The 19466-nt window shown below is 41.1% G+C and overlaps 1 protein-coding gene across 6 annotated transcripts in view; it reads left to right on the forward strand.

Moving 5' to 3' along the window:
* Positions 1-19466, forward strand: part of ush1c (Usher syndrome 1C) — a 309503-nt gene that overhangs the window by 180813 nt on the left and 109224 nt on the right. For 4 of the 6 annotated variants that reach the window (XM_068046233.1, XM_068046236.1, XM_068046234.1 and 1 more), the window contains exon 16: positions 4246-4362. The exons of the other annotated variants lie outside the window; for them this stretch is intronic. In XM_068046233.1, the coding sequence (XP_067902334.1) occupies positions 4246-4362 (117 nt within the window). The remainder of the gene's footprint in view (positions 1-4245; positions 4363-19466) is intronic. 6 annotated transcript variants of the gene reach the window in all.

Below are 19466 nucleotides of genomic sequence, written 5' to 3' on the forward strand. Positions count from 1 at the left end.
GAAGTGCAGAAGGTTTTAGTTTAGGCAGGCATCAAGATCGGCGCAGGCTTGGAGGGCCGAATGGCCTGTTCCTGTGCTGTACTGTTCTTTGTTCTTTGTACTGTGGATTCAGTTGCTGCATTGGGTTTGCAAGGGCCTAATGCCCCAGTTTCATCCGTATTTTGCACATGCCTAGTCATTAGGCAGAAAACCTAACCTTATTTCCATCAGCCCAAGGCAGATCACATATTGACACAACTGAATGTCATCCTCATGACGTTTCACAGCTATTGGTGAAAAGAAAACTTTCCAAATTTGGTGCTCATTCTAGTTTGCAGTGGTGCATATGTGTAGAGTTTGGTTTCCCATTGACTCTATCAACATGATTTGATGTACAATTCTGTACTGCATTTGACAGTTTTAGAGCTTGATGGAACCAGCAGCAGAAGAGAAGGAGGATTAATTTTCTGTTGCATCAGCCGAATAATAGTGCCATTTGCCCTCTTTTCTTTTGAGTATGAATTATTCTTTTGGATAATGGTGAATGTCACATTGTTAGCATACTGTACTTTTTTTTCAAAAACATTGACCAGTAGTAATTATGGCACAAGCATTGTGTTGATGCCCTTAAAAGATGCATTCTTTCCTGTTTTTGCTGAAGCTAAACAAAAGTTGACTCTTTATTAGTGTTCCCCCGTCTTATAGTTCTTGGAAGACTCCTAAATAACGATTGCATTTCACTAATTTAAGTCTATATTCTAAAAAAACTCATCTGAATATTCACCAGTCAATGTATCAGGCATCTTGTCGGTCTTGTGGCCTGCTGTAACCTGGATTAACACTATCTGAAATGGCACATTGAAACCATGAGTGCTCTGTCAGTGTTATTATGGAAGTAACAACACTATGAAAGTTGTTGCTTCCATTTAGCCCTAGAAAACTAAGTGCTTTGTGAATTAATGTTGTCATTTTTGTTTGTAATATAGGAATGACCAGTAAGAATAATATTTCAGATGCATTCAGATTTCATCATCCCTTCAAATTCCTAAGTTTTACGCACCATATGGAATACCTAGTAGCTCCTTTATATGCCTTTGTTTAAGGTTCCCAATCCATATTGGTCCACATTTAGATGACAAGTGGACTCATCCATTCTTGGCCCCATTGGGATCATTTTTAGTTCAGAGTTTGTTTTGATGCCTACTCCTACTGTTACAATATCAGCAAGACTCTTAAATTTTACTGGAGATTTTCTTCTAACATACTAACAAAGCAAATGTAATGTGTGGAAGCTCTTTTCTGGAGGACTGTTCCTTCAAGTACCGGTTATGGATGTTTCTGGAGTGAAAATGTAATTTTATGCTTTTCAATTGAAAATCATACAGTTTTAAAAAAAACCCTGCTATCCTCTGACAGGGGTCAAGCGCACCACCACCCCCCCCAACATCTGTACGGAAATTTGTCGGTGGCCTCCAACTGCATACCACAGATCTTGATGACATCAACTTAGATCAATTTGATCAGCCAGCAAAGCGGATGGCATCTCCTCCACCAGCACCTCATCTTGTTCCATCACCACAACAATCCAAGATTCCATCACCGACTGTCACACCAACACGGAAAAAGCCTGCCCCACTTCCACCATCTCCACGACATCAAAAACCATCTCACGTAGGCCCCAGGGCATCACCTGTATCCCCAATTCCACCTCCTCCTCACCCACCCCCTCCAGCTCCACCACTCCCATCTCCAATGCCCATTCATCCTATTGCCTTTGCTCATTCTCAAGGTACCAATCCAGAAGCGAGGGAAAGTAACTCAACCTATTACTCCCATGCTGGCATGGAGTCAGTTAAAGACTGGGAGATACATAACTATAGTTCAAAAGCTGGGTACAGTCCTATTTACACCCTGACTGGTGAACGTCCATATCCAACCAGTCATAAGGTATTGACTGTGTGTTGTGATATCTGTTATGTTTGCTGTGCTATCTTCCTCTGGACTGCACATTTTCTAAACTTCTGGTTTAAATGTTGCCAAAATAATTTGTACTTATGGTAGACAGCCTTTTCAAAAATGTTATCGGCTACTACAATCACTGTTTGGCAAAACAAGTACATTTATTTAAATGAACTATCAACTTAGTTAATAAAACTCTCGCCCCTGCATCAGAAGGCTGTGGGTTCAAGCCCCAATTAAGTATTTGAACATGTAGCCTAGAATGGCAGTCCAGTCTAATACTGAGAGTGCTGCATTGTTTGGGATGTTATACTTTGGATGAGATGTTCAACTGCCTAACAGTGCACCTCAAAAGTAATTCATTGTACGTGAAGCATGTTAAGTTATTTCTGAGATATTATACATTATGTAAGTGCAAGTTTTTTTTAAAAAGATCATGGAATTTGTAATCCAGCACACAGAAGATAGTGGCAACAAGCCTATATTGTGCCATTTTCTCAGTGTGTTAATGCCCCATACCATTGAACAATTTTAAATTAGTAAATCTGGTTATAAGAATCTTGAACTGTCTATAGTTCAGGTTGAAATCACAAGACAATTTAGTCAGTGCTGATAGTATTCATCCTCTTCCCATCATTAGAGAATATCTATGGTAATTTCTTTCAGATAATTTATTTTCATTGATGTGAATGTTTGTTTCTAGATATCAGATAAAAAGTAAAACTCAACAAAGTTAAAAACCATGTTTGAAAATCTATATATTAATTAGTAATCTTTAAACATTAGGAACAGTTAACTGAGTTTTTCCTTTTGACTTGTCTGTTTTCTTTTATAAAAGCCAGATGTGCCCAGCATGCTCCGAACTTTGAAAGTTGCATGTGTTTGGAGTGACATTAGTATGTTTGCTTTTGTAAATATGGAATGATGTTTGGAATCTGTGTTGACTTGTCTCAGGTTGTGAGGAACACATCTCATATTAGCAGAGTCTCTTCCACATCCAATAATCCATTGGTACGTGACAAAACTATTGTGTGCATCTATGTGCGGGATCATAGGGCATTCTTGACACCGGTGATAGACTGATGCCAGTATAGTGCACACCATTAAAAACGAAAACTGGAACTAATGCAAGAGATTTACACAGTTCTTTTGGGGGAAAAAAAAAAGATTTGTTGGAGATGTTAGACGAGCGATTAACTGATTCATGACCAACACAACTTCTGCTCTTGAATATTGGTTATAGACAGCATATGTCCTATATACAGTAGACTAACATTCAAGTTGATAGAGATATACGCAAACCCTTTATTGCCAAACATAAGTGAATTAGCTGGTGTATTGGAGCATTCCTACTGTCAGATTAACCCTTATATCACGGATAAAGGTGCCAACCATTCTTATCAGTAGCAGAATTAAGGTACAACCTGTAGCATTGATGTGAAGCAGTTTCATTTCATGCCAGTGTGCATGGAATCTGAATTAACTAGTAAGGCCAAAGCTGACACTGGAACAAAGCAGAGTGAGACTCTCTGGAAAAGGTAAACTCACTCCATCTTTGGAATTAGTTGAGGTCTTCACAAGCTACTTACTCTCCACGTTCAGTGTCAGTGTAGCCATTTGGCTTTGCATCAATGATAAACTTATGGAATGTAAATGAACCTTAAGTGTTAAATAGGATTAATTTTTAATGTTTGGTAGTGTGTTTTTGGGCCTGTTTAGTCCATTTTTTCACTTACAGGAATTGTAAGCCTTTTCCATAATATCTCGTTGAAATGAGAAGAAAACAAAATAAACAAAAATTGAAATATGAAGTGTATACTATGAAAAAAGGAATCCATTAGTTGGCAGAAGTTAAAAAGTTTATTCATTCATAATGGGGATTTGCATGAAAATTTTTTAGAACTATAATAATTGAGATACTGTTGCACTGATATTTCTTTTCCATTGAATCACATCTTAATAGTCTTTTAAGGTACAATTCAATATAATTTTGAGTATTTCCAATCATTATTTTAACAGAGCAATTGCTTGACTATCAATAATTGATGTAAGTGGATTGTATTGGTTTTTTCACCATTCAGAAGAGCTTTGTATATAAGAATTAAATATATAAGAATTAGTACAAAAAACAAATTCAGCATTGGTTAGATTGTTATGTTTTGAGTGGAAATGCATTCAATACATATCTCATTTATTAAAGTGAGATATTAAAGTTTTATTACCAACTATTTTATTTACATGTTAATTGTGCTTTCCCTTTCCATCTACCTTGGATGACTATTCATCTTGTTCTGCATATAATGTCAGCAACTTGCCCCAAGCCCACCTATCCAGAAGCGACCAATGGGGCCCATGGCTTCCAAACCAATCATGTTGCCCCCTAGCCCTACCCATATGAACAAGACAAGAATTAAATTGGAACTGGTAAGGTTTTTTAAATGTATTTATCTGTACTGATGGTCTTAACCTTCCCTGTCCTTAACTTGTTTTTTTTTTACAGTGGAATCAATAGTTAGGATCATTTTTATATAGCAGCCAACTGGCTATGACAGCAACAGTTTATAAGTATGACCAACAGCTAATGTCAGTCAATTGAAATTATTCTGTAATTGAGTTTCCATGTGTGCATGATGTGTTGCGGCTACTACATTATGCCTGCATTGTACAGTTGGGCCAGGACCAATCAAGAGGCTAAATAATTAGAGGTAAGCCAGAACTGAATGAGAGGCAGAATCTGGAGAAATGGCTAGGATCAGGGGGGAGCTGGAAGATGGAGAGGCAGACCAAGATTGGGCAGGAGTGACAGGTTGTAGAGATGATTTAAGATTGGGCCAAATATAAGATTTCTCTTTCTCGTCTTTCATAATGAGTGCAGGGCTGTTGCCGGAAACTAACCAGTGTGCTCAAAGATCCTGAAGAGACCTGTAGATGGGTATGGTAGACAAGTTAACATTTTAACATTAGCTAACTCATTAGTAATGTTATCTAATGTTGCATGTCATTAAAATTGTGCAAAGAATTACAGAAAGCTGGAAATAATTCTGAAGTAGTTGTCAATTGAATAGTTCAGATGATAAACCCTAACAGTAGAACTTGCACTGCTCTCAAACATGGTCTGGAACATGGTTAGGAACCACTGCAGGATAACTAAATTTTGAGGTTGATTAAAGGTAGTTCCATTATATTTTGAATGTGTCCGTTTTCCAGCACAGATTTTTAAAACCGATATCTGTGGCCGATGCATTTGATTGATCCTCATGATAGGAGGGAGTGGGGAAGGAAGTTGAATGTTGTAACATGGCATTGCATGAGATGGGATGTTGTTTTCTGCTGGTATATGGTGTCCACTGTTCATAGCAGAATAATACATAGCTGCATCCATATTCCGTCATGATTGAGGTTGACTCACATGACAGCTTGTTTTAGAGCTTTAGCCCAGTGTATACTCAAGTTTTATGAGTTCAGTACTTAGAGTTGAAAACCTTTTTTTAAAAAAAAAGGAAATTAAAAAAATGAAAACCTAATCACAGTGGACACAATATTTGACACTCGAAAGTAGATCTTCCAAGAAAAATGGTTCCCTACCATACCTTTCTGACCAGCTGATGCAATTTGAATAGCTTGAAATAATCATGGGGAACATTCAGTTTAGACAACAGATCTAAAGTAAGTAGAGCATAAAGGTTTGACAAGGATCAGTGAATATTTGTCCATAGCCAGCATCTTATTTAGGCTTATTCTGCTGTCATAAAAGAAACTAATGCTGATATACAGGTTGTGATAGATGTGGGAAACTACAAGGGGTCAATTTTCACTGACTTTGCCTTCCATTAACACAGCAGAAATGGCTTTAAAATGGGGTTGGTACCCCTACCTCCTCATTAAAACAGGCAGTGCAGCTGGCTCCATTGTGAAAGGGATCTACCAGCTGGTGTCCAAAACACCTGCCCGTTTCAGATGATTGGCCCCTTTTAATATGGAATTCAGGGTACTATGTTGTAAATAGGACTCCAATTGCCATTTTAGATCAAAACCAGTCAAAGCCTGCACCGTACAGGAGCAATGCAACCTAAGAGCTCGCCAAAAACTATCTGAGGTACTGCCATTCCTGGATCTCCATCTGCCTCTTTGCAATCACCACCCCCTGCAATTTACCTTGCTGATGACGGCACTGGCCTAATCTTGAGGCCTTAATGTAGAGATCTGCACCAGGGATCTCTGTTTATCACTCCAAAGCTTGCCTCCCAAATCTGCCAATCAGTCAAAAGTCAAGATCGATCTCAAGCACTTCTGCAAGTGCTCAGTGAACATTTCAAGACTGAAATAAGAAAAGGCCCAAACCAATCTTTCCAAATTTTTACTATGAATAATACAAATTAGTGTTATACATTTTCATTTTTTTTCAATTCTGCATCAAGAAAATCACTTTGCAACTCACCATTTTTCCATGCTAGTTAACATTGTAAATGGTTCCCTCTCATCAGGCACACTCCCCATCCCTTTCAAAAACTGCCATCATCACCCTTCCCCCAGAAAGCACCCACAATCCCTCTGTCATCACTAACTACTGCCCCATCGCCAACCTCCTTTGCTCTCAAAAGTCCTTTAGCATTGTCGGTTTCCAGATTTGTATCCATCTTTCCCAGAACTCCCTTTTTGGATCCCTCTGACCAGGTTTCCACCCATCCCGCAACATGGAAACTGCTTAACCAAAGCCACAAACAACAATCTCTGTGACTATGATCCATGCTGCATTATCCGTCTTTATCCAACTTGATCCTTTGCAGCCTTCGGCATAGTTAATCGCACCGTCTTCCTCACATTGTTGCAGTTTGTAAAGAGGCCGCAAAGGGATATTGACCAGTTAAGTGATTGGGCAAGAAGGTGGCAGATGGAGTATAATGTGGAGAAGTGTGAGATTATCAACTTTGGTTGAGAGAATGGAAAAGCAGAATATTTTTTAAAAGGTGAGAGGTAAGTAGATATTGGTATTCAGAAGAATTTGAGGGTCCTTGTACATGAATCACAGTAAGTTAACATGGAGGTACAGCAAGCAATTTTAAAGTCAATTGGTATGTTAGTCTTTATTGGAAGGGGGTTGGAGTGTAAGAGTAAGGAAGTCTTGCTGCAATTATATAGTCCTTGGTGAGACTGAAGCTAGAATATTGTGCACAGTTTTGGTCTCCTTATCTAAGGAAGGATATACATACCTTTAGAGGAGGTGCAATGAATGTTCAAAAGATTGATTCCTGGGATGAGAGGGATATGCTATGAGGGGATATTGAGTAGAATGGGCCTATATTCACTGGAATTTAGAAGAATAAGAGGCAATCTCACTGAGACATAAAATTATTTGATGGCTTTACAGAGAAGATGTTGGAAAGCTGTCTCTCCTGGCTGAAGAGTCTAGAACTATGGGTCATAGTGTCAGGATAAGGGGTCAGCTATTTAGGACTCCGATGAAGAAAAGTTGTTTCACTCAGAGGATTTGGGAATCTTGGGAATTCTTTACCCCAGAGGGCTGTGGATGCTCCGTTGTTGAATATATTCAAAACTGAGATCGATAGATTTTTGGGCATTAAGGGAATCAAAGGATATGGGGATAGGAGAAAGTGGAGTTGATGTAAAAGTTTAGCTACAATCTTATTGAATGGTGCAGCAGGCTTGATGGTCCATATGGCCTACTCCTTCTCCAATTTCTTATGTTCTTATTGTTTTTATCCTTACCTATCCAGTCACAGCAACAGCATCTCCAGTAATAGCTTCACTTTCCATCCCCAAACAGTTACTGTCAGAATTCCACAACTATCTATCCTTAGCCTTCTCCTCTTCCTCTTCTAAATGTCGTCCTTGTCAACATCGTCCACAGACTTGAGCTCAGGTTCCATTTATGCAATGGTGACATGACACTTAGCTTTATCTCTCCACCTGACTTTATCCCTCCATTACCTCTATTCTATTAGACTGGTTATCCAACATCAGAATTGGATGAGCTGTAATTTCCTCCAGCTAAACATTGCCTTCAGTCCTCAAACCCTGTATCCTCACCACTGACTCTGTACCCCTCCCATAATACTATTCACTTTTCAAGTTGAACCAGACTGTTTGCAACCTTGGCCTCCTATTCAATCCTGAGGTGAGTTTCTGACCCTGCATCTTTCCATCACAAAGACAAAAACACATGCTGCTGAAACATTAATTAATGTTTTTTTTATCACCTTCAGGCTTGATTACTCCTGTACTCTCCTGGCTGGTCTCCCAGTCTTTATAAACTTCAGTTCACTCAAAGCTCTGCTGCCATATCCTTCGTTGCACCAAGTTTCGCTCACGTATCACTCCTGGCCTCACAGCTTACATTGAGTCCTGGTCGCATATCTTTTTTTAAAATTTAAAATTGCTGTATTTAAATCTTTCCATTATCTCTCTGCAGTCTATTTCTGTAACCTCATTCAGCACTACTGTGCCTCCCCTCCCCCATTCACACTATCCACCACCCCTGCCACTGAACTCTTTCTTCCTCTGACATGCTTCCCTCCCATCATCCTACTTCTGGCAGCCATACATCCTTTCTTTTCAGCTGTCTCATGTTCGAGGGTTCCCTTTCGAACCTCTTCTACCTTTCCAACTCCCTCTTCTCCTTCAAGACATTCCTAAAAAAAAAAATCCAGTTGGTTCACACCATCCTAATCTTTTGTTCTTTTGCTCAGCATCCCTCTTCCTTTTTCTACATTAATGGTGCCATATAAATGCAAATTGTTTTTAGTTACTCCCGCTATTCAATGTCCATTCCTTTTACTAGTGACTGGGGAATTCCATATGTTCAAGGAAGATGCTTTATGATTATATTTCAAAAATTCACTGGTTGAAGTGAATTGCAATCTGAAAGTCCAATGAAACGACTCTATCACATATTGTATACTCTCACAGCCGATTCCAGCTCGGTTCCGATGAAGGGTCACTGACCCGAAACGTTAACTCTGCTTCGCTTTCCACAGATGCTGCCAGACCTGCTGAGTGATTCCAGCGTTTCTTGTTTTTATGTCATAAAAACCCATCTGATTCACTAAAGTCCTTTAGGGAAGAAAATCTGCCATCCTTAGCCACCAGTCTGGCCTATTTGTGACTCCAGATCCAGAACAATGTGGTTGACTGTTAGCTGCTCTCTGATATGACCTAGCAAGCCACTCAGTTGTAATCAAGAAGATGGCTCACCACCATCTTCTCAAGGGCAATTAGGGATGGGCAATAAATGCTGACCTTGCCAGCGACACCCACATCCTGTTAATGAATTTAAAATAAAAGTTATTGAAGCATATTCTTACTTGGAGCTGTGTTTCATAAATGAATAAAATCATATGCAACAATTTATAAAGTGGTAAAGGCAAAAAAACACAAGTAAATGGTAGCCCTGTCCATTTTTCATGATGGATAGACTGATTATTTATGAAAATGATCAGTGCGATCTCTCCCTAAATGCAGTTTGAAGAAAGAGCTTGTCTGGCTGAATTAGCATTTAGAGCAACAGCAGCCATTGAATCTAATGATAACAAGATGCCTTTGGTTTGATGAAAGTGAATGCCACATTTTAGAGACGTGCTTGATTGCTGTTGCTATTGTTAAACTTTGGTGCGGAAGGTTTTTTAGTTCCTCAAAGGGCAAGCATCACTAAGTAGAAATAGTTTAGAATGCTATTGCTTTTCTTGTTAATTTGCTAACAAATAATGTGATGATAGAAGTAATGTTGAAACATATTACAGTGTTAATTTTATATTTTATAATGGTATCTTGGTGAGGAAAATGGCGTCTGGCACTTCGAGTTCTTTTTTTCTCCCTGAGAGAAAACAGTGAAAAGGGGAAAAATTGGATAAGGCCTAATAACCCGCAGCCATTTATTGAGATGCAGGAAGCATGCAAACTTCGTGTTGCCTGCTTATTATAATGATAGGAACATGCAGCCCTGTGGAAAATGTGCTGCTGAGTGGCTACACGCCTCAGCAGGGGGCTCAAATTCATGAGAGGCAAGCACAACTTCAAGTTAGCCAGCACTGCTTAAAGCCAGCCAGCACCTCTTAAAGGGGAAGTGCATTCTGAATGCAGCATGTGCTGGAACTGTTTGTCGAGGAATCGTTGAGCAGAAAGAAGAGTGAAAATGGTGCAACAGGGCAGAGAATGTGCTCCAAGGTTCTATGATGCACATTGGAGGGCTTGGTACAGGAGGTAAACAACAGGAAAAAGGTCATCTTCCCACCAGGGGCCAGGAGGCACCCCAGACAGACACTGAGAAGGCAATGGGAGAAGATAGCTGTTGTGGCCAATACAAGCAGTCAAGCCCCAAGGACCCAGTTTCAGTGCAGAAAGAAGATGAATGATCTCATATGACTGATTGATTATGATCAGTGAATGCATCTTCAAATGTCATATCCTTACAAATCAACCACTAGCCTCATACACTGCTCCATTCACCACCCCCCTTCACTCACCTGCCAACATTTTCTATCAATAATGACTCATACCAAACATTCATAGCCTCACCTCACCCTAAAACATTTAGCACTGCTGCAAGGCCATACTCACATCTCTCAGCTTGCACACACTGCCAACGATTCACATCATCCAAACACATTGCACCACACTCACTGACATACTTCCCTCTGTCTTGCAGGACAAGGTGGCTCCTAACCACAGGCAGCAGCACCTAACTGGCGGGGGATAGGCACAGCTGCATGCCCTCATCCCAGTGGAGGAGACAATGCTGACAATCAGTGATCCCACCACAACTGAGGCTGTGGCCAGAGTTGGGACTGCAACCTTAGAATAACAGTATGTTCCTACGTAATCTACCTTCTCGCATCCCACTTCCACCTCATCCCAAAATGTTTTCTGAAGTACCAGCTGCAGATGGTGTAAGTATACACCTCTTGCTTTCTCCCACTTCCCTCACTGCAACCCTACCCTTGTGCCTTTCTCCTTTTAGGATTCCAAGAACTGCCACCTGGTCAAGCACTGGTGCAGGAGCATGAAGTGCAAGGTGAGCAGGACAATGATGATGAAGAAACATCATCATTTGATTTCACGCTCACAGCCACCATCTCAGATATTGATACAGCACACTGAACTTTAGTGGGTAGCAGAGAGGCGGGATCTGCACATGATGCGTCACTGGACATGAGTAACCTGCAGTGAGGGCAGGGTGAAATGGTAGTGCAGGTGCCAGCGCCCCAGAGGGCAAGTTCACACGAGTTCTGCTATAGGAGACTCAAATGAGGATTTCAATGGGGTAGCCTACAGAAAAAAAGGCTGAAGAGCACGTGCCATGAAATGCTTGGTACATTGACAGGCTGGCCAGAAAGTCTGTAGTCAGTGTCAAGGAACCTGGAAGGGCCTGGCACCAACTTGGCACAGGGCTTTGCTCAGAACTTGGAATCCATCGTTTCCAGCATAGAAGTGGTGGTCAACTCCATGACAGCACTTGTGGACCCGAATATGATGCAGCATCTGATGACTAATATCTCAGTTTCCATTTCCGCACCACATCAAATTTCAGCTTGTTACCATCTAAGCACAGCTTGCTGCCATGCAGACACAGACTGATGCCATCATGGCTGCAGATAACAGTGGTGCTGTTCTTCAAATGAAGTGTCAAAACCAATGATAATTCTGGTGATTAAGGTGCAAATTCAAGATCTAGTGTCATATTCAAGGATCTTTTCTGATCTCCTTGCTCACATCCTTCCATCTACCACCATTAAAAAATAAAATTGGTCATCAGTCTCATTGCTGTTTGAAGGATCTTGCCTTGTACAAAACGGTTGCTGCATTCACCAATATAAAATATACAATGCAATATTATTGTGTGAAAGGGATAGATATGACTAAACAACCAAAGAAATTTGGTTCACTCATAATCATCCATCTTTCATATCTGCTGGAAGGCAAAACTGCTGAGATGTGTTAATAAGGTCACACAAAAGTTTTGTTACAAAGCCAGATCTAGTTCTGTTAATAGCAGCAGTCACTGTTGCCAGTTGACAGCTCTCAGACTAAATATTCTGCTCCATTCAAGTGGCTCAACACCATATCATAAAAATATCTGTAGCATTTCATGGTTTGGTACTGGGTGTTCTTTCCCATCTCTGCAAGACATTCAGGAAATATTTTATTTACACCAAAACCAATCTGACTGTGGAGTTAGCTTTGTGTGTACAAATTTTAAACAATGTGACCATCTTAAAAAATGCCTTCTACAAAAGATATTAGTCATAGATGTCCAAATATTCTCATAGTAATAACTTCGGCTCTATTATCACTGTGGAGCTGACTGACGGGAAGTTGGATATAGACAAACAGAGGAGGTGCTTCAGTACAAAATGGCATATTGAGCAGTTTTTGAAAGGCTTGGTATACATTGATTAAGGTGATATTTTGGAATATTTCTGAATGAACAATTAAAAAAAAAAAATAATTCACAGGACTTGGGCATCGCTGGTAAGGCCAGTATTTATTGCCGATCCTTAATTGCCCTGGAGTAGGTGGGGTGATGAGCCACCTTTTTGAATATGACTGAGTGGTTCAGAGAATGGTTAAGAGTTAACCACATTGCTATGGATCTGGAGTCACATTTAGGCCAGACCAAGTAAGTACAGTAGATTTCCTATCGTTCCTGTCCTGTCCTATCCTGTGAGAGTTCGCTGTGTGCAAGTTGGCTGCTACGTTTCCTACATTACAACTGTGACTGCACTTCTTAAGTACTTCATTGGTTATAAAGGGCTTTGGAACAACCTGAGGTCATAAAAGGTGCTATATAAATTCAAGTCTTTTTTTTCTTTTTATTACCTGTACAGTTGGAGAACCCAAGAACATTTTGGAGCAATTTAATTGGTTCAGCTTCTTTTTGCTTTGTGATTTTTAATGACAACTTGTTTTTCATACTTTGAATATTTTAACATTTGAACTTAATGACTGAGGGTTTTCACTCGTTGATTGGGACATTCCTCGCCTATTCAATTGTGATTGGTTGCCATTTTATGAATTTTAAATTTGAGTCAATCACACGCAACAGTGATGCAAAATTTGCATGTATCAAAGTGTGGCATCTGAAATATGATGGACAAGATGCATTATTTTCCATAGATACTAGTTGATTGCACTCAGGCAGTTAAGACCAAGTGTGGTGTTCAGGTGGGTTTGGAGGCTGGGGCATCAGCATGAGGGCATTAAGATGTAATACGGCTCCCATTTGAAAATTATATACTCTGTCTTTCTTTAAATTAAATAAATATATATATATATATAGATATAATTTTATATTATATATAGTTAAATGGCAAAAGTTAAGGCAATTTGGAAGGCAGAGAAGTAGAGTTGGTTGGAGCTTAAGGGGCGTTAAATTGGATAACCCCTGAAAACCAGCGCAGGGCTTGTGATGCGCAATTAACCCATGCCCTTTGATTGCAAAGCAGGCAGGATGCCAACATTGTGCTGTCTTTCTCATTTCTGTGACCTGAGTGCAGCCAATGCTCCCCGTGCTGTTCATTGGCTGCATTTATCAGCAGGGTGCCCAATATCGGAGTGCCTAGCCCTACTTAAAGCTAGCTTGCACTACTTAAAGTTAACTTGGTGTTATATTTCTATCTCCGTAACATCAGCCAACTCCGCCCATGCCTCAGCCCTCCTGCTGCTGAAACCATCATCCACTCCTTTGTTACCTGAAGCCTTTTTTAATTCATTTGTGGGATGTGGGCTCACTGGCACGGCCAGCATTTATTGCCCATCCCTAATTTCCCTTGAACAGAATGGCATGCTCGGCCATTTCAGAGGGCATTTTAAGAGTCAACTACATTGCTGTGGGTCTGGAGTCACATGTAGGCCAGATCAGGTAAGGACAGCAGATTTGCTTTCCTAAAGGACATTAGTGAACCAGATGGGTTTTTACAACAATCGACAATGGTTTCATGGTCACCATTAGACTTAGCTTTTTAATTCCCAGATTAATTGAATTCAGATTTCACCATCTGCTATAGTGGGATTCAGACCCATGTCCCCAGAGCAGTAGCCTGGGTCTTGGGATTACTAGTCCAATGACATTACCACTATGCCATCACCTCCCCACTTCACTATTCTAATGCAGTCCTGGCTGGCCTCCCACATTCTACTGTCCATAAATTTTAGTTCATCCAAAACTTTGCTACCTCTTCCTAACTCGCACCAAACCCCATTTACCCATCACCCCTGTGCTCATTGACCTACACTGGCTCCCAGTTAAGCAATGCATCTTTGTTTTCGAATCCCTCTATGGCCTGGCCTCTCCCAATCTCTCTAATCTTATCCAGCCCTTCAGCCCTCCGAGATATCTGCACTCCTCTAATTCTGACCTCTTTAGCATCCCTGATTTTAATTGCTGTACTACTGGTGGCCATGCCTTCAGCTTCCTAAGCCCTGAGTTCTGGAATTCCCTCCCTAAACCCCTCCACCTCTCTACCTCATTTTCCTCCTGAAAGGCACTCCTTAAACCCTACCTCTCTGACAAAGCTTTTGTTCATCTGCCCTAATATCTCCTCTTGTGGCTCGGTTTTGATAATAATGCCTGTGTAAAATGCCTTGGAACCTATGATTACATTGAAGGTGCTATATAGAAGTTGTTGTAGTTGTCGCCTTCACCTTTTAAAGGGAAGGGACACTGTAGCTGCTGGTGGTCATTCTGAATATTGTGCTGTGGAATATTCAACAATGGCTGATCATGGGAGAAAGCATTAAGATATTTGAACTCTGCACTCGAGGTCTTGCTGGACAAAGTTGGAAGAAATGGAGATGGCCAGCAGATTGTGGGGTATGCGGCTGGACGGCCTCCAGACACATGCTCAGAAGGCAGTAGGAAGGGATAGTGGCGGAGGTCAATGTCAGGACCTTAGCCTCAAGGATCTGGATGTAGTTTAGGAAGAAGTTTAATGATTGCACATGAGTTGTCAAGATCAGGAGTGCATCTTCAAATGCCATATCCTACCAACTGTCTCATCCATTGCTCAATTCACTGTACCTCCATCACACACCTACCAACAATTTCTGACAATTAAGATTGGTACTTAGCAGCATTACTGTGCTTGCCCCACCCTCAATGTTGCAAGCCTTGCACCCACATCTTTCAGCTTGCACACATTGGCATCTATTCGACCATGACAAATGCATTACCCGCACATATTGCACAACACTCCCCGTCACACTTCTCTCTTTCGTGCAGGAGGTGGTGCATAACAAGAGACAGCAGGAATTATCAAGAGGTGGAGAGATATGCCTACATGTTTTAACCCCAATGGAGGAGACTGTGCTGGCAATTATTGGACGAGGCATTACTTCTCCCCCTCGTCCCTGTTCCACCGGCTTTCTCTGCTCTGCACAGCCTATGCTAATTCTCCCAGTCATGTTCAATCACAAAAGGAAGACCTCCTAGGTGACCCATGTCTGGGAGCAATTAGTTGGTGCACATGCCTTTAAGTCAACAAAGAAATACTTCAGCACCAGCCAGACCACTCCCTGTAGGCTATTGAAACTTTAAACAAGACAGGAAAAGAACCCAAAATGCATGGAATTACAGCAAAAGCCAGAAGAAATAATCCTGCAACTGACCTGCTAGTAATTGATCCTACAAAATAGTGATGGTGGAGGCTCCTTAATGCCGTTGAATGTGTGTTAGCTGTGTGAGGTTGAAAGGGCATAGGCTGGAGCATGGAGTTCCAAAATAGCAGCACTAGCATCAAAAGAGTTTTACGTGCTGATTGACATCATGATCTTTCAGCTGCAAATGCTGCTGTCAGTCTTTAGGTGCGTGCTTGTTAAACCTTTATGAAGATGACATTCAACGCACTTCCCGTTGGAAGTTTCAGAGGCCTCGTGCCAAGAGAGTAAGCACTACAGAATACAGTTTTGCCCTTTGCCGTCATAGTCAAATAGGGGTCAGAAGCCCACACCGTGTGGGAAACAGTCACGAGGCTGTGATTTTCCCTGAATTTGCCAATTAGTGGCCAGAGGGCAGGCCCACGTTCAATTAAGGATGGCTGGCGGGCCGTCAAAGCTGGAGGGCCAATAGGACACTCTCCAGCACTGAAGAAGCAGCAGGCTACTTTTCCAGGTAAGTGAGTGGGAGGCAGCCCCAAGATAGAGGCACCCTCTCCAGCCTTTTCAGCTTTAAAGCAAAAAAATCCCCTCAGCTGCTGAGCCACCATTGTGGAGAGGTTCCTCTCCAGAGGGAAGCCTGCAGCTGAAGCCAGGCAGGCAGGGAAGGCCTCTAAGCCTGCCTGGAGCACTGGCCCCCTGGTCTGCCACCAGGAGACCATCTACAGGCAGCTGCCCTGTTCCTTGACGCATCCGAGGCTGACTGGAAAACTTGATTCGACTTCCGGCAATAGGCTTTAATAGGACTTTAACAAGATCAATTGGTTCTGCCGCCTCCACCCACCCCCCACCCCCCTCCCAACCCCATCCCACCTCGAGGAAAATGGTCTGGGAGTGGGGTGGAACCTGGCAACCGGCACACCAGTCAGCGGCATGGATTTATGTGCCCTCCCACCTCCCCCATTGGGGGTCTTAAATTCACAATTGGGAAATGGAAATCTGTTGCAACAGCATCACCACTGCTGAGAAGATTTAATTGAGAGTATTACAAATTTACTTAGGCAGTTTCCATTATTCATGTAGATGTAGAAATTTATAATGAAAAGATGTTGACCGAGTTGGAGGATACACTATGTAGATTAATGTAGCAGTGTAACAAGAATAATGGCATTCATCTACAAACAAACAGTTCAAAGATCTGATTTGTAATAAGTTAATGAAATATAAAAATGTACATTTTCTTGCTGTTGAATGTTCACATTCAAATTTGTATTTTCCACCCTCACCATTAACAAATCTAAAACCACTAACTGACAGATACTAAGTTAAATCCCCAAATGTAGTTGTCATTCATCAGCTGTCATGTTTTTCAGTCAGGGATTACTGTAAAATTATATGACTAGAAAGCAAACAATTGGGAATTGCCTATTGCATTTCTGAAAGGTCACCTACCTAAGTGACATATTGAAACTCTGTTGGACAGTGGCTGATAGCCCAGGAATCTGTTGTGTTAAGTATGCGTGTGGTGTCAGCTGTTTCGATTGTTAGAAGTGTACGTGGTAGCATGAAGTCTTTGAGTTTGTCATTCACTACCAGCAGAGTGTTACGTAGTAATGAGGCTTTTAGTAGGCATGGTTTTATCCATTAAAATAAATACATATTCTAACCAAACAAATCAAAATATTTAAATTCTGGTGAGCTTATCTTTTGTGATCATTGTGCATCCATTCCACTAATATGAAGGTATCAGAGGGAAGGAGCTCTACCCAGGAGCTGTGTAAATATCACTGCATTAAAATAAATCAATAAAAACCCAGGCACAGCAATGATGTAAGCTAAGTACAGTTCATTCTCTGAGCTAACCCCAAAACCAAATGGCTGCAGGATAAGTACACTTCATTTCCTGTGCTTATCCCAGTACTTTTGTGTTGCTTTAATGATGTGAATGATATTGCAGTCTAATCGCACTAGGATCAGCTGTCTCTTTAAGGAGTCAGATGATTAAAATATCTCTTTTTTTTTAATGCTTTGTCAGTGCTGTGATGGGTGAATTACAGGCTTCTATGGAAGGATGAGCTAGATAAGGTGAATGGCTTTTCTCAACCAAAGAAGCATTGGTAGCCATGAAGAGATTCCACGTTTGCATCAATAATTGGAAAAGGTTCATCATTTTGAAACCGCTAACAGATTTGATCAGTGTAATTACCTTAACATTGAAATTAACTGTCAATCCTAAGTAAATTTCACAGAGTTGAAAGATCTGTAAGTTTTATGTCAGGACTTTCTCCTGTAATAATGCACAAACACATTGGTAATGTTGCTTTAATTCTCTTGAATTGTTAATTGGATAATATGTTTGCTCCACACACCCAGAAAAAAGACACAATGAGTGTTAACAGTGAATTCTAAGTGTAGAAGCAAATATTAAAAATCCAATATCCAGAACCTACTGTCGTAATGAGGTTAATCATTTCTTCATTAACTTGTCTCCACAAAAGTTATGGGGATTGTACATCACATTTAAGAAAAATTATAAACAATTAAATGTATCTGCTATTTTAGCAATATTTGGCAGAAACAATCACTATATCATTGAGTTGTGCAAGGGGATAATGGCCCAGGAACTGCCTGCTCTGAGTACTGCCGCTGTGTTCATCCATAATAAATTCCACAGCAAATTATTTTTTACAATACATTTTAGCAAATTATTTTATAATACATTTTATCTGTCTCTTTACTGTTATTGAAACTATCATAAATTTATAGCATAATTATCTATGGTGGAGTCAGCACAGATTGCCTCTCAGCATCAACTTTGCACAAGGAATTTAAAGGCCTATCAATCACTGATGGCAATATCCCATTGTTTTTGTGTTATTTGCCCATTGAATAAGGGGATCAAATGCTGGGTTTGAAGCAGGTTAGATACTATTTGCTCCCTCCATCCTCACCCGCGACCCGAAAGCTCTGATTCTAAAATTGAGTGGGACCAAAGTAGGTGGCTATCAATCAGGGCCAACACCTGCACCCACACAGCACCCCACTCCCCCACCTCCCTCCCTGAGCAAACGTGCAGGAGACTTTAACTCCTGGGCCTCATTTGAATGTCCTGATACTGGCTGCCACCTGTAGCTAAGGGGAATGCCATCAACGCCAGTGAGTGGGAGTGGAAATTTGCCAACAATCAGGCCATTGCTAAACACCTGCAAGGTGTGTAATGAGGAGGAATCGGTAAAAAAGTGATCAAGGGTGGAGGTGTGATGAACTCAGGGCAGGAAAGACACAAGTGTTCCTCCTGGCTCACAAGAAGCCTGTAAAAAGTTTTCAAAACATGAACCTTCCTGAAATCTGGCAAGGGTGCTGCCTACCGCCAGCTTCCACAGGTGGACCCAAGCCCATGTGGCCCTTGGTCAGCCCACAGGTAAAATGCCATGCACATCCCAATGGCATTATCGAGATGCAACAACACCATTTCTGTTGGCTTTTGTTTCTTTAAGGCAGGCAGAATTCTCATGCCTGATTTCCTGCTGGGCATATGGGTTAAAATACCCTTTCACATCTGCAGGACGAAGCATGCTTGCTGTGACATGTTGGAGGCTGTGCTTCATTTGAAAAGCAGTCACAATAATTGTTCCATCTGCTGGAAACTGAACTCCAGCTAATTTTCAGCACAGGGACCACGCTGTCAAATACACCACAACCCTGAGCTCTTGTTACTTTTGACTCATTCCATGTTGCTACAGGTAACAAGGGCATATCAGGCAATCAGCAGTTCACTGATGTATTGAGCAATTGAATGATGCATTGCTATCCAGAACAAACAATTTCATCACATTTCCAGCAGCAGGATGGCAAAGCACTGCATTTATTTTTCAGATGGCGCAGATCTTAAAAGTTCAGGGAATCATTGGCACACCCATATG

The sequence above is a fragment of the Heterodontus francisci genome, chromosome 14, assembly GCF_036365525.1.
Source record: "Heterodontus francisci isolate sHetFra1 chromosome 14, sHetFra1.hap1, whole genome shotgun sequence".
NCBI classification, from domain to species: domain Eukaryota; kingdom Metazoa; phylum Chordata; class Chondrichthyes; order Heterodontiformes; family Heterodontidae; genus Heterodontus; species Heterodontus francisci.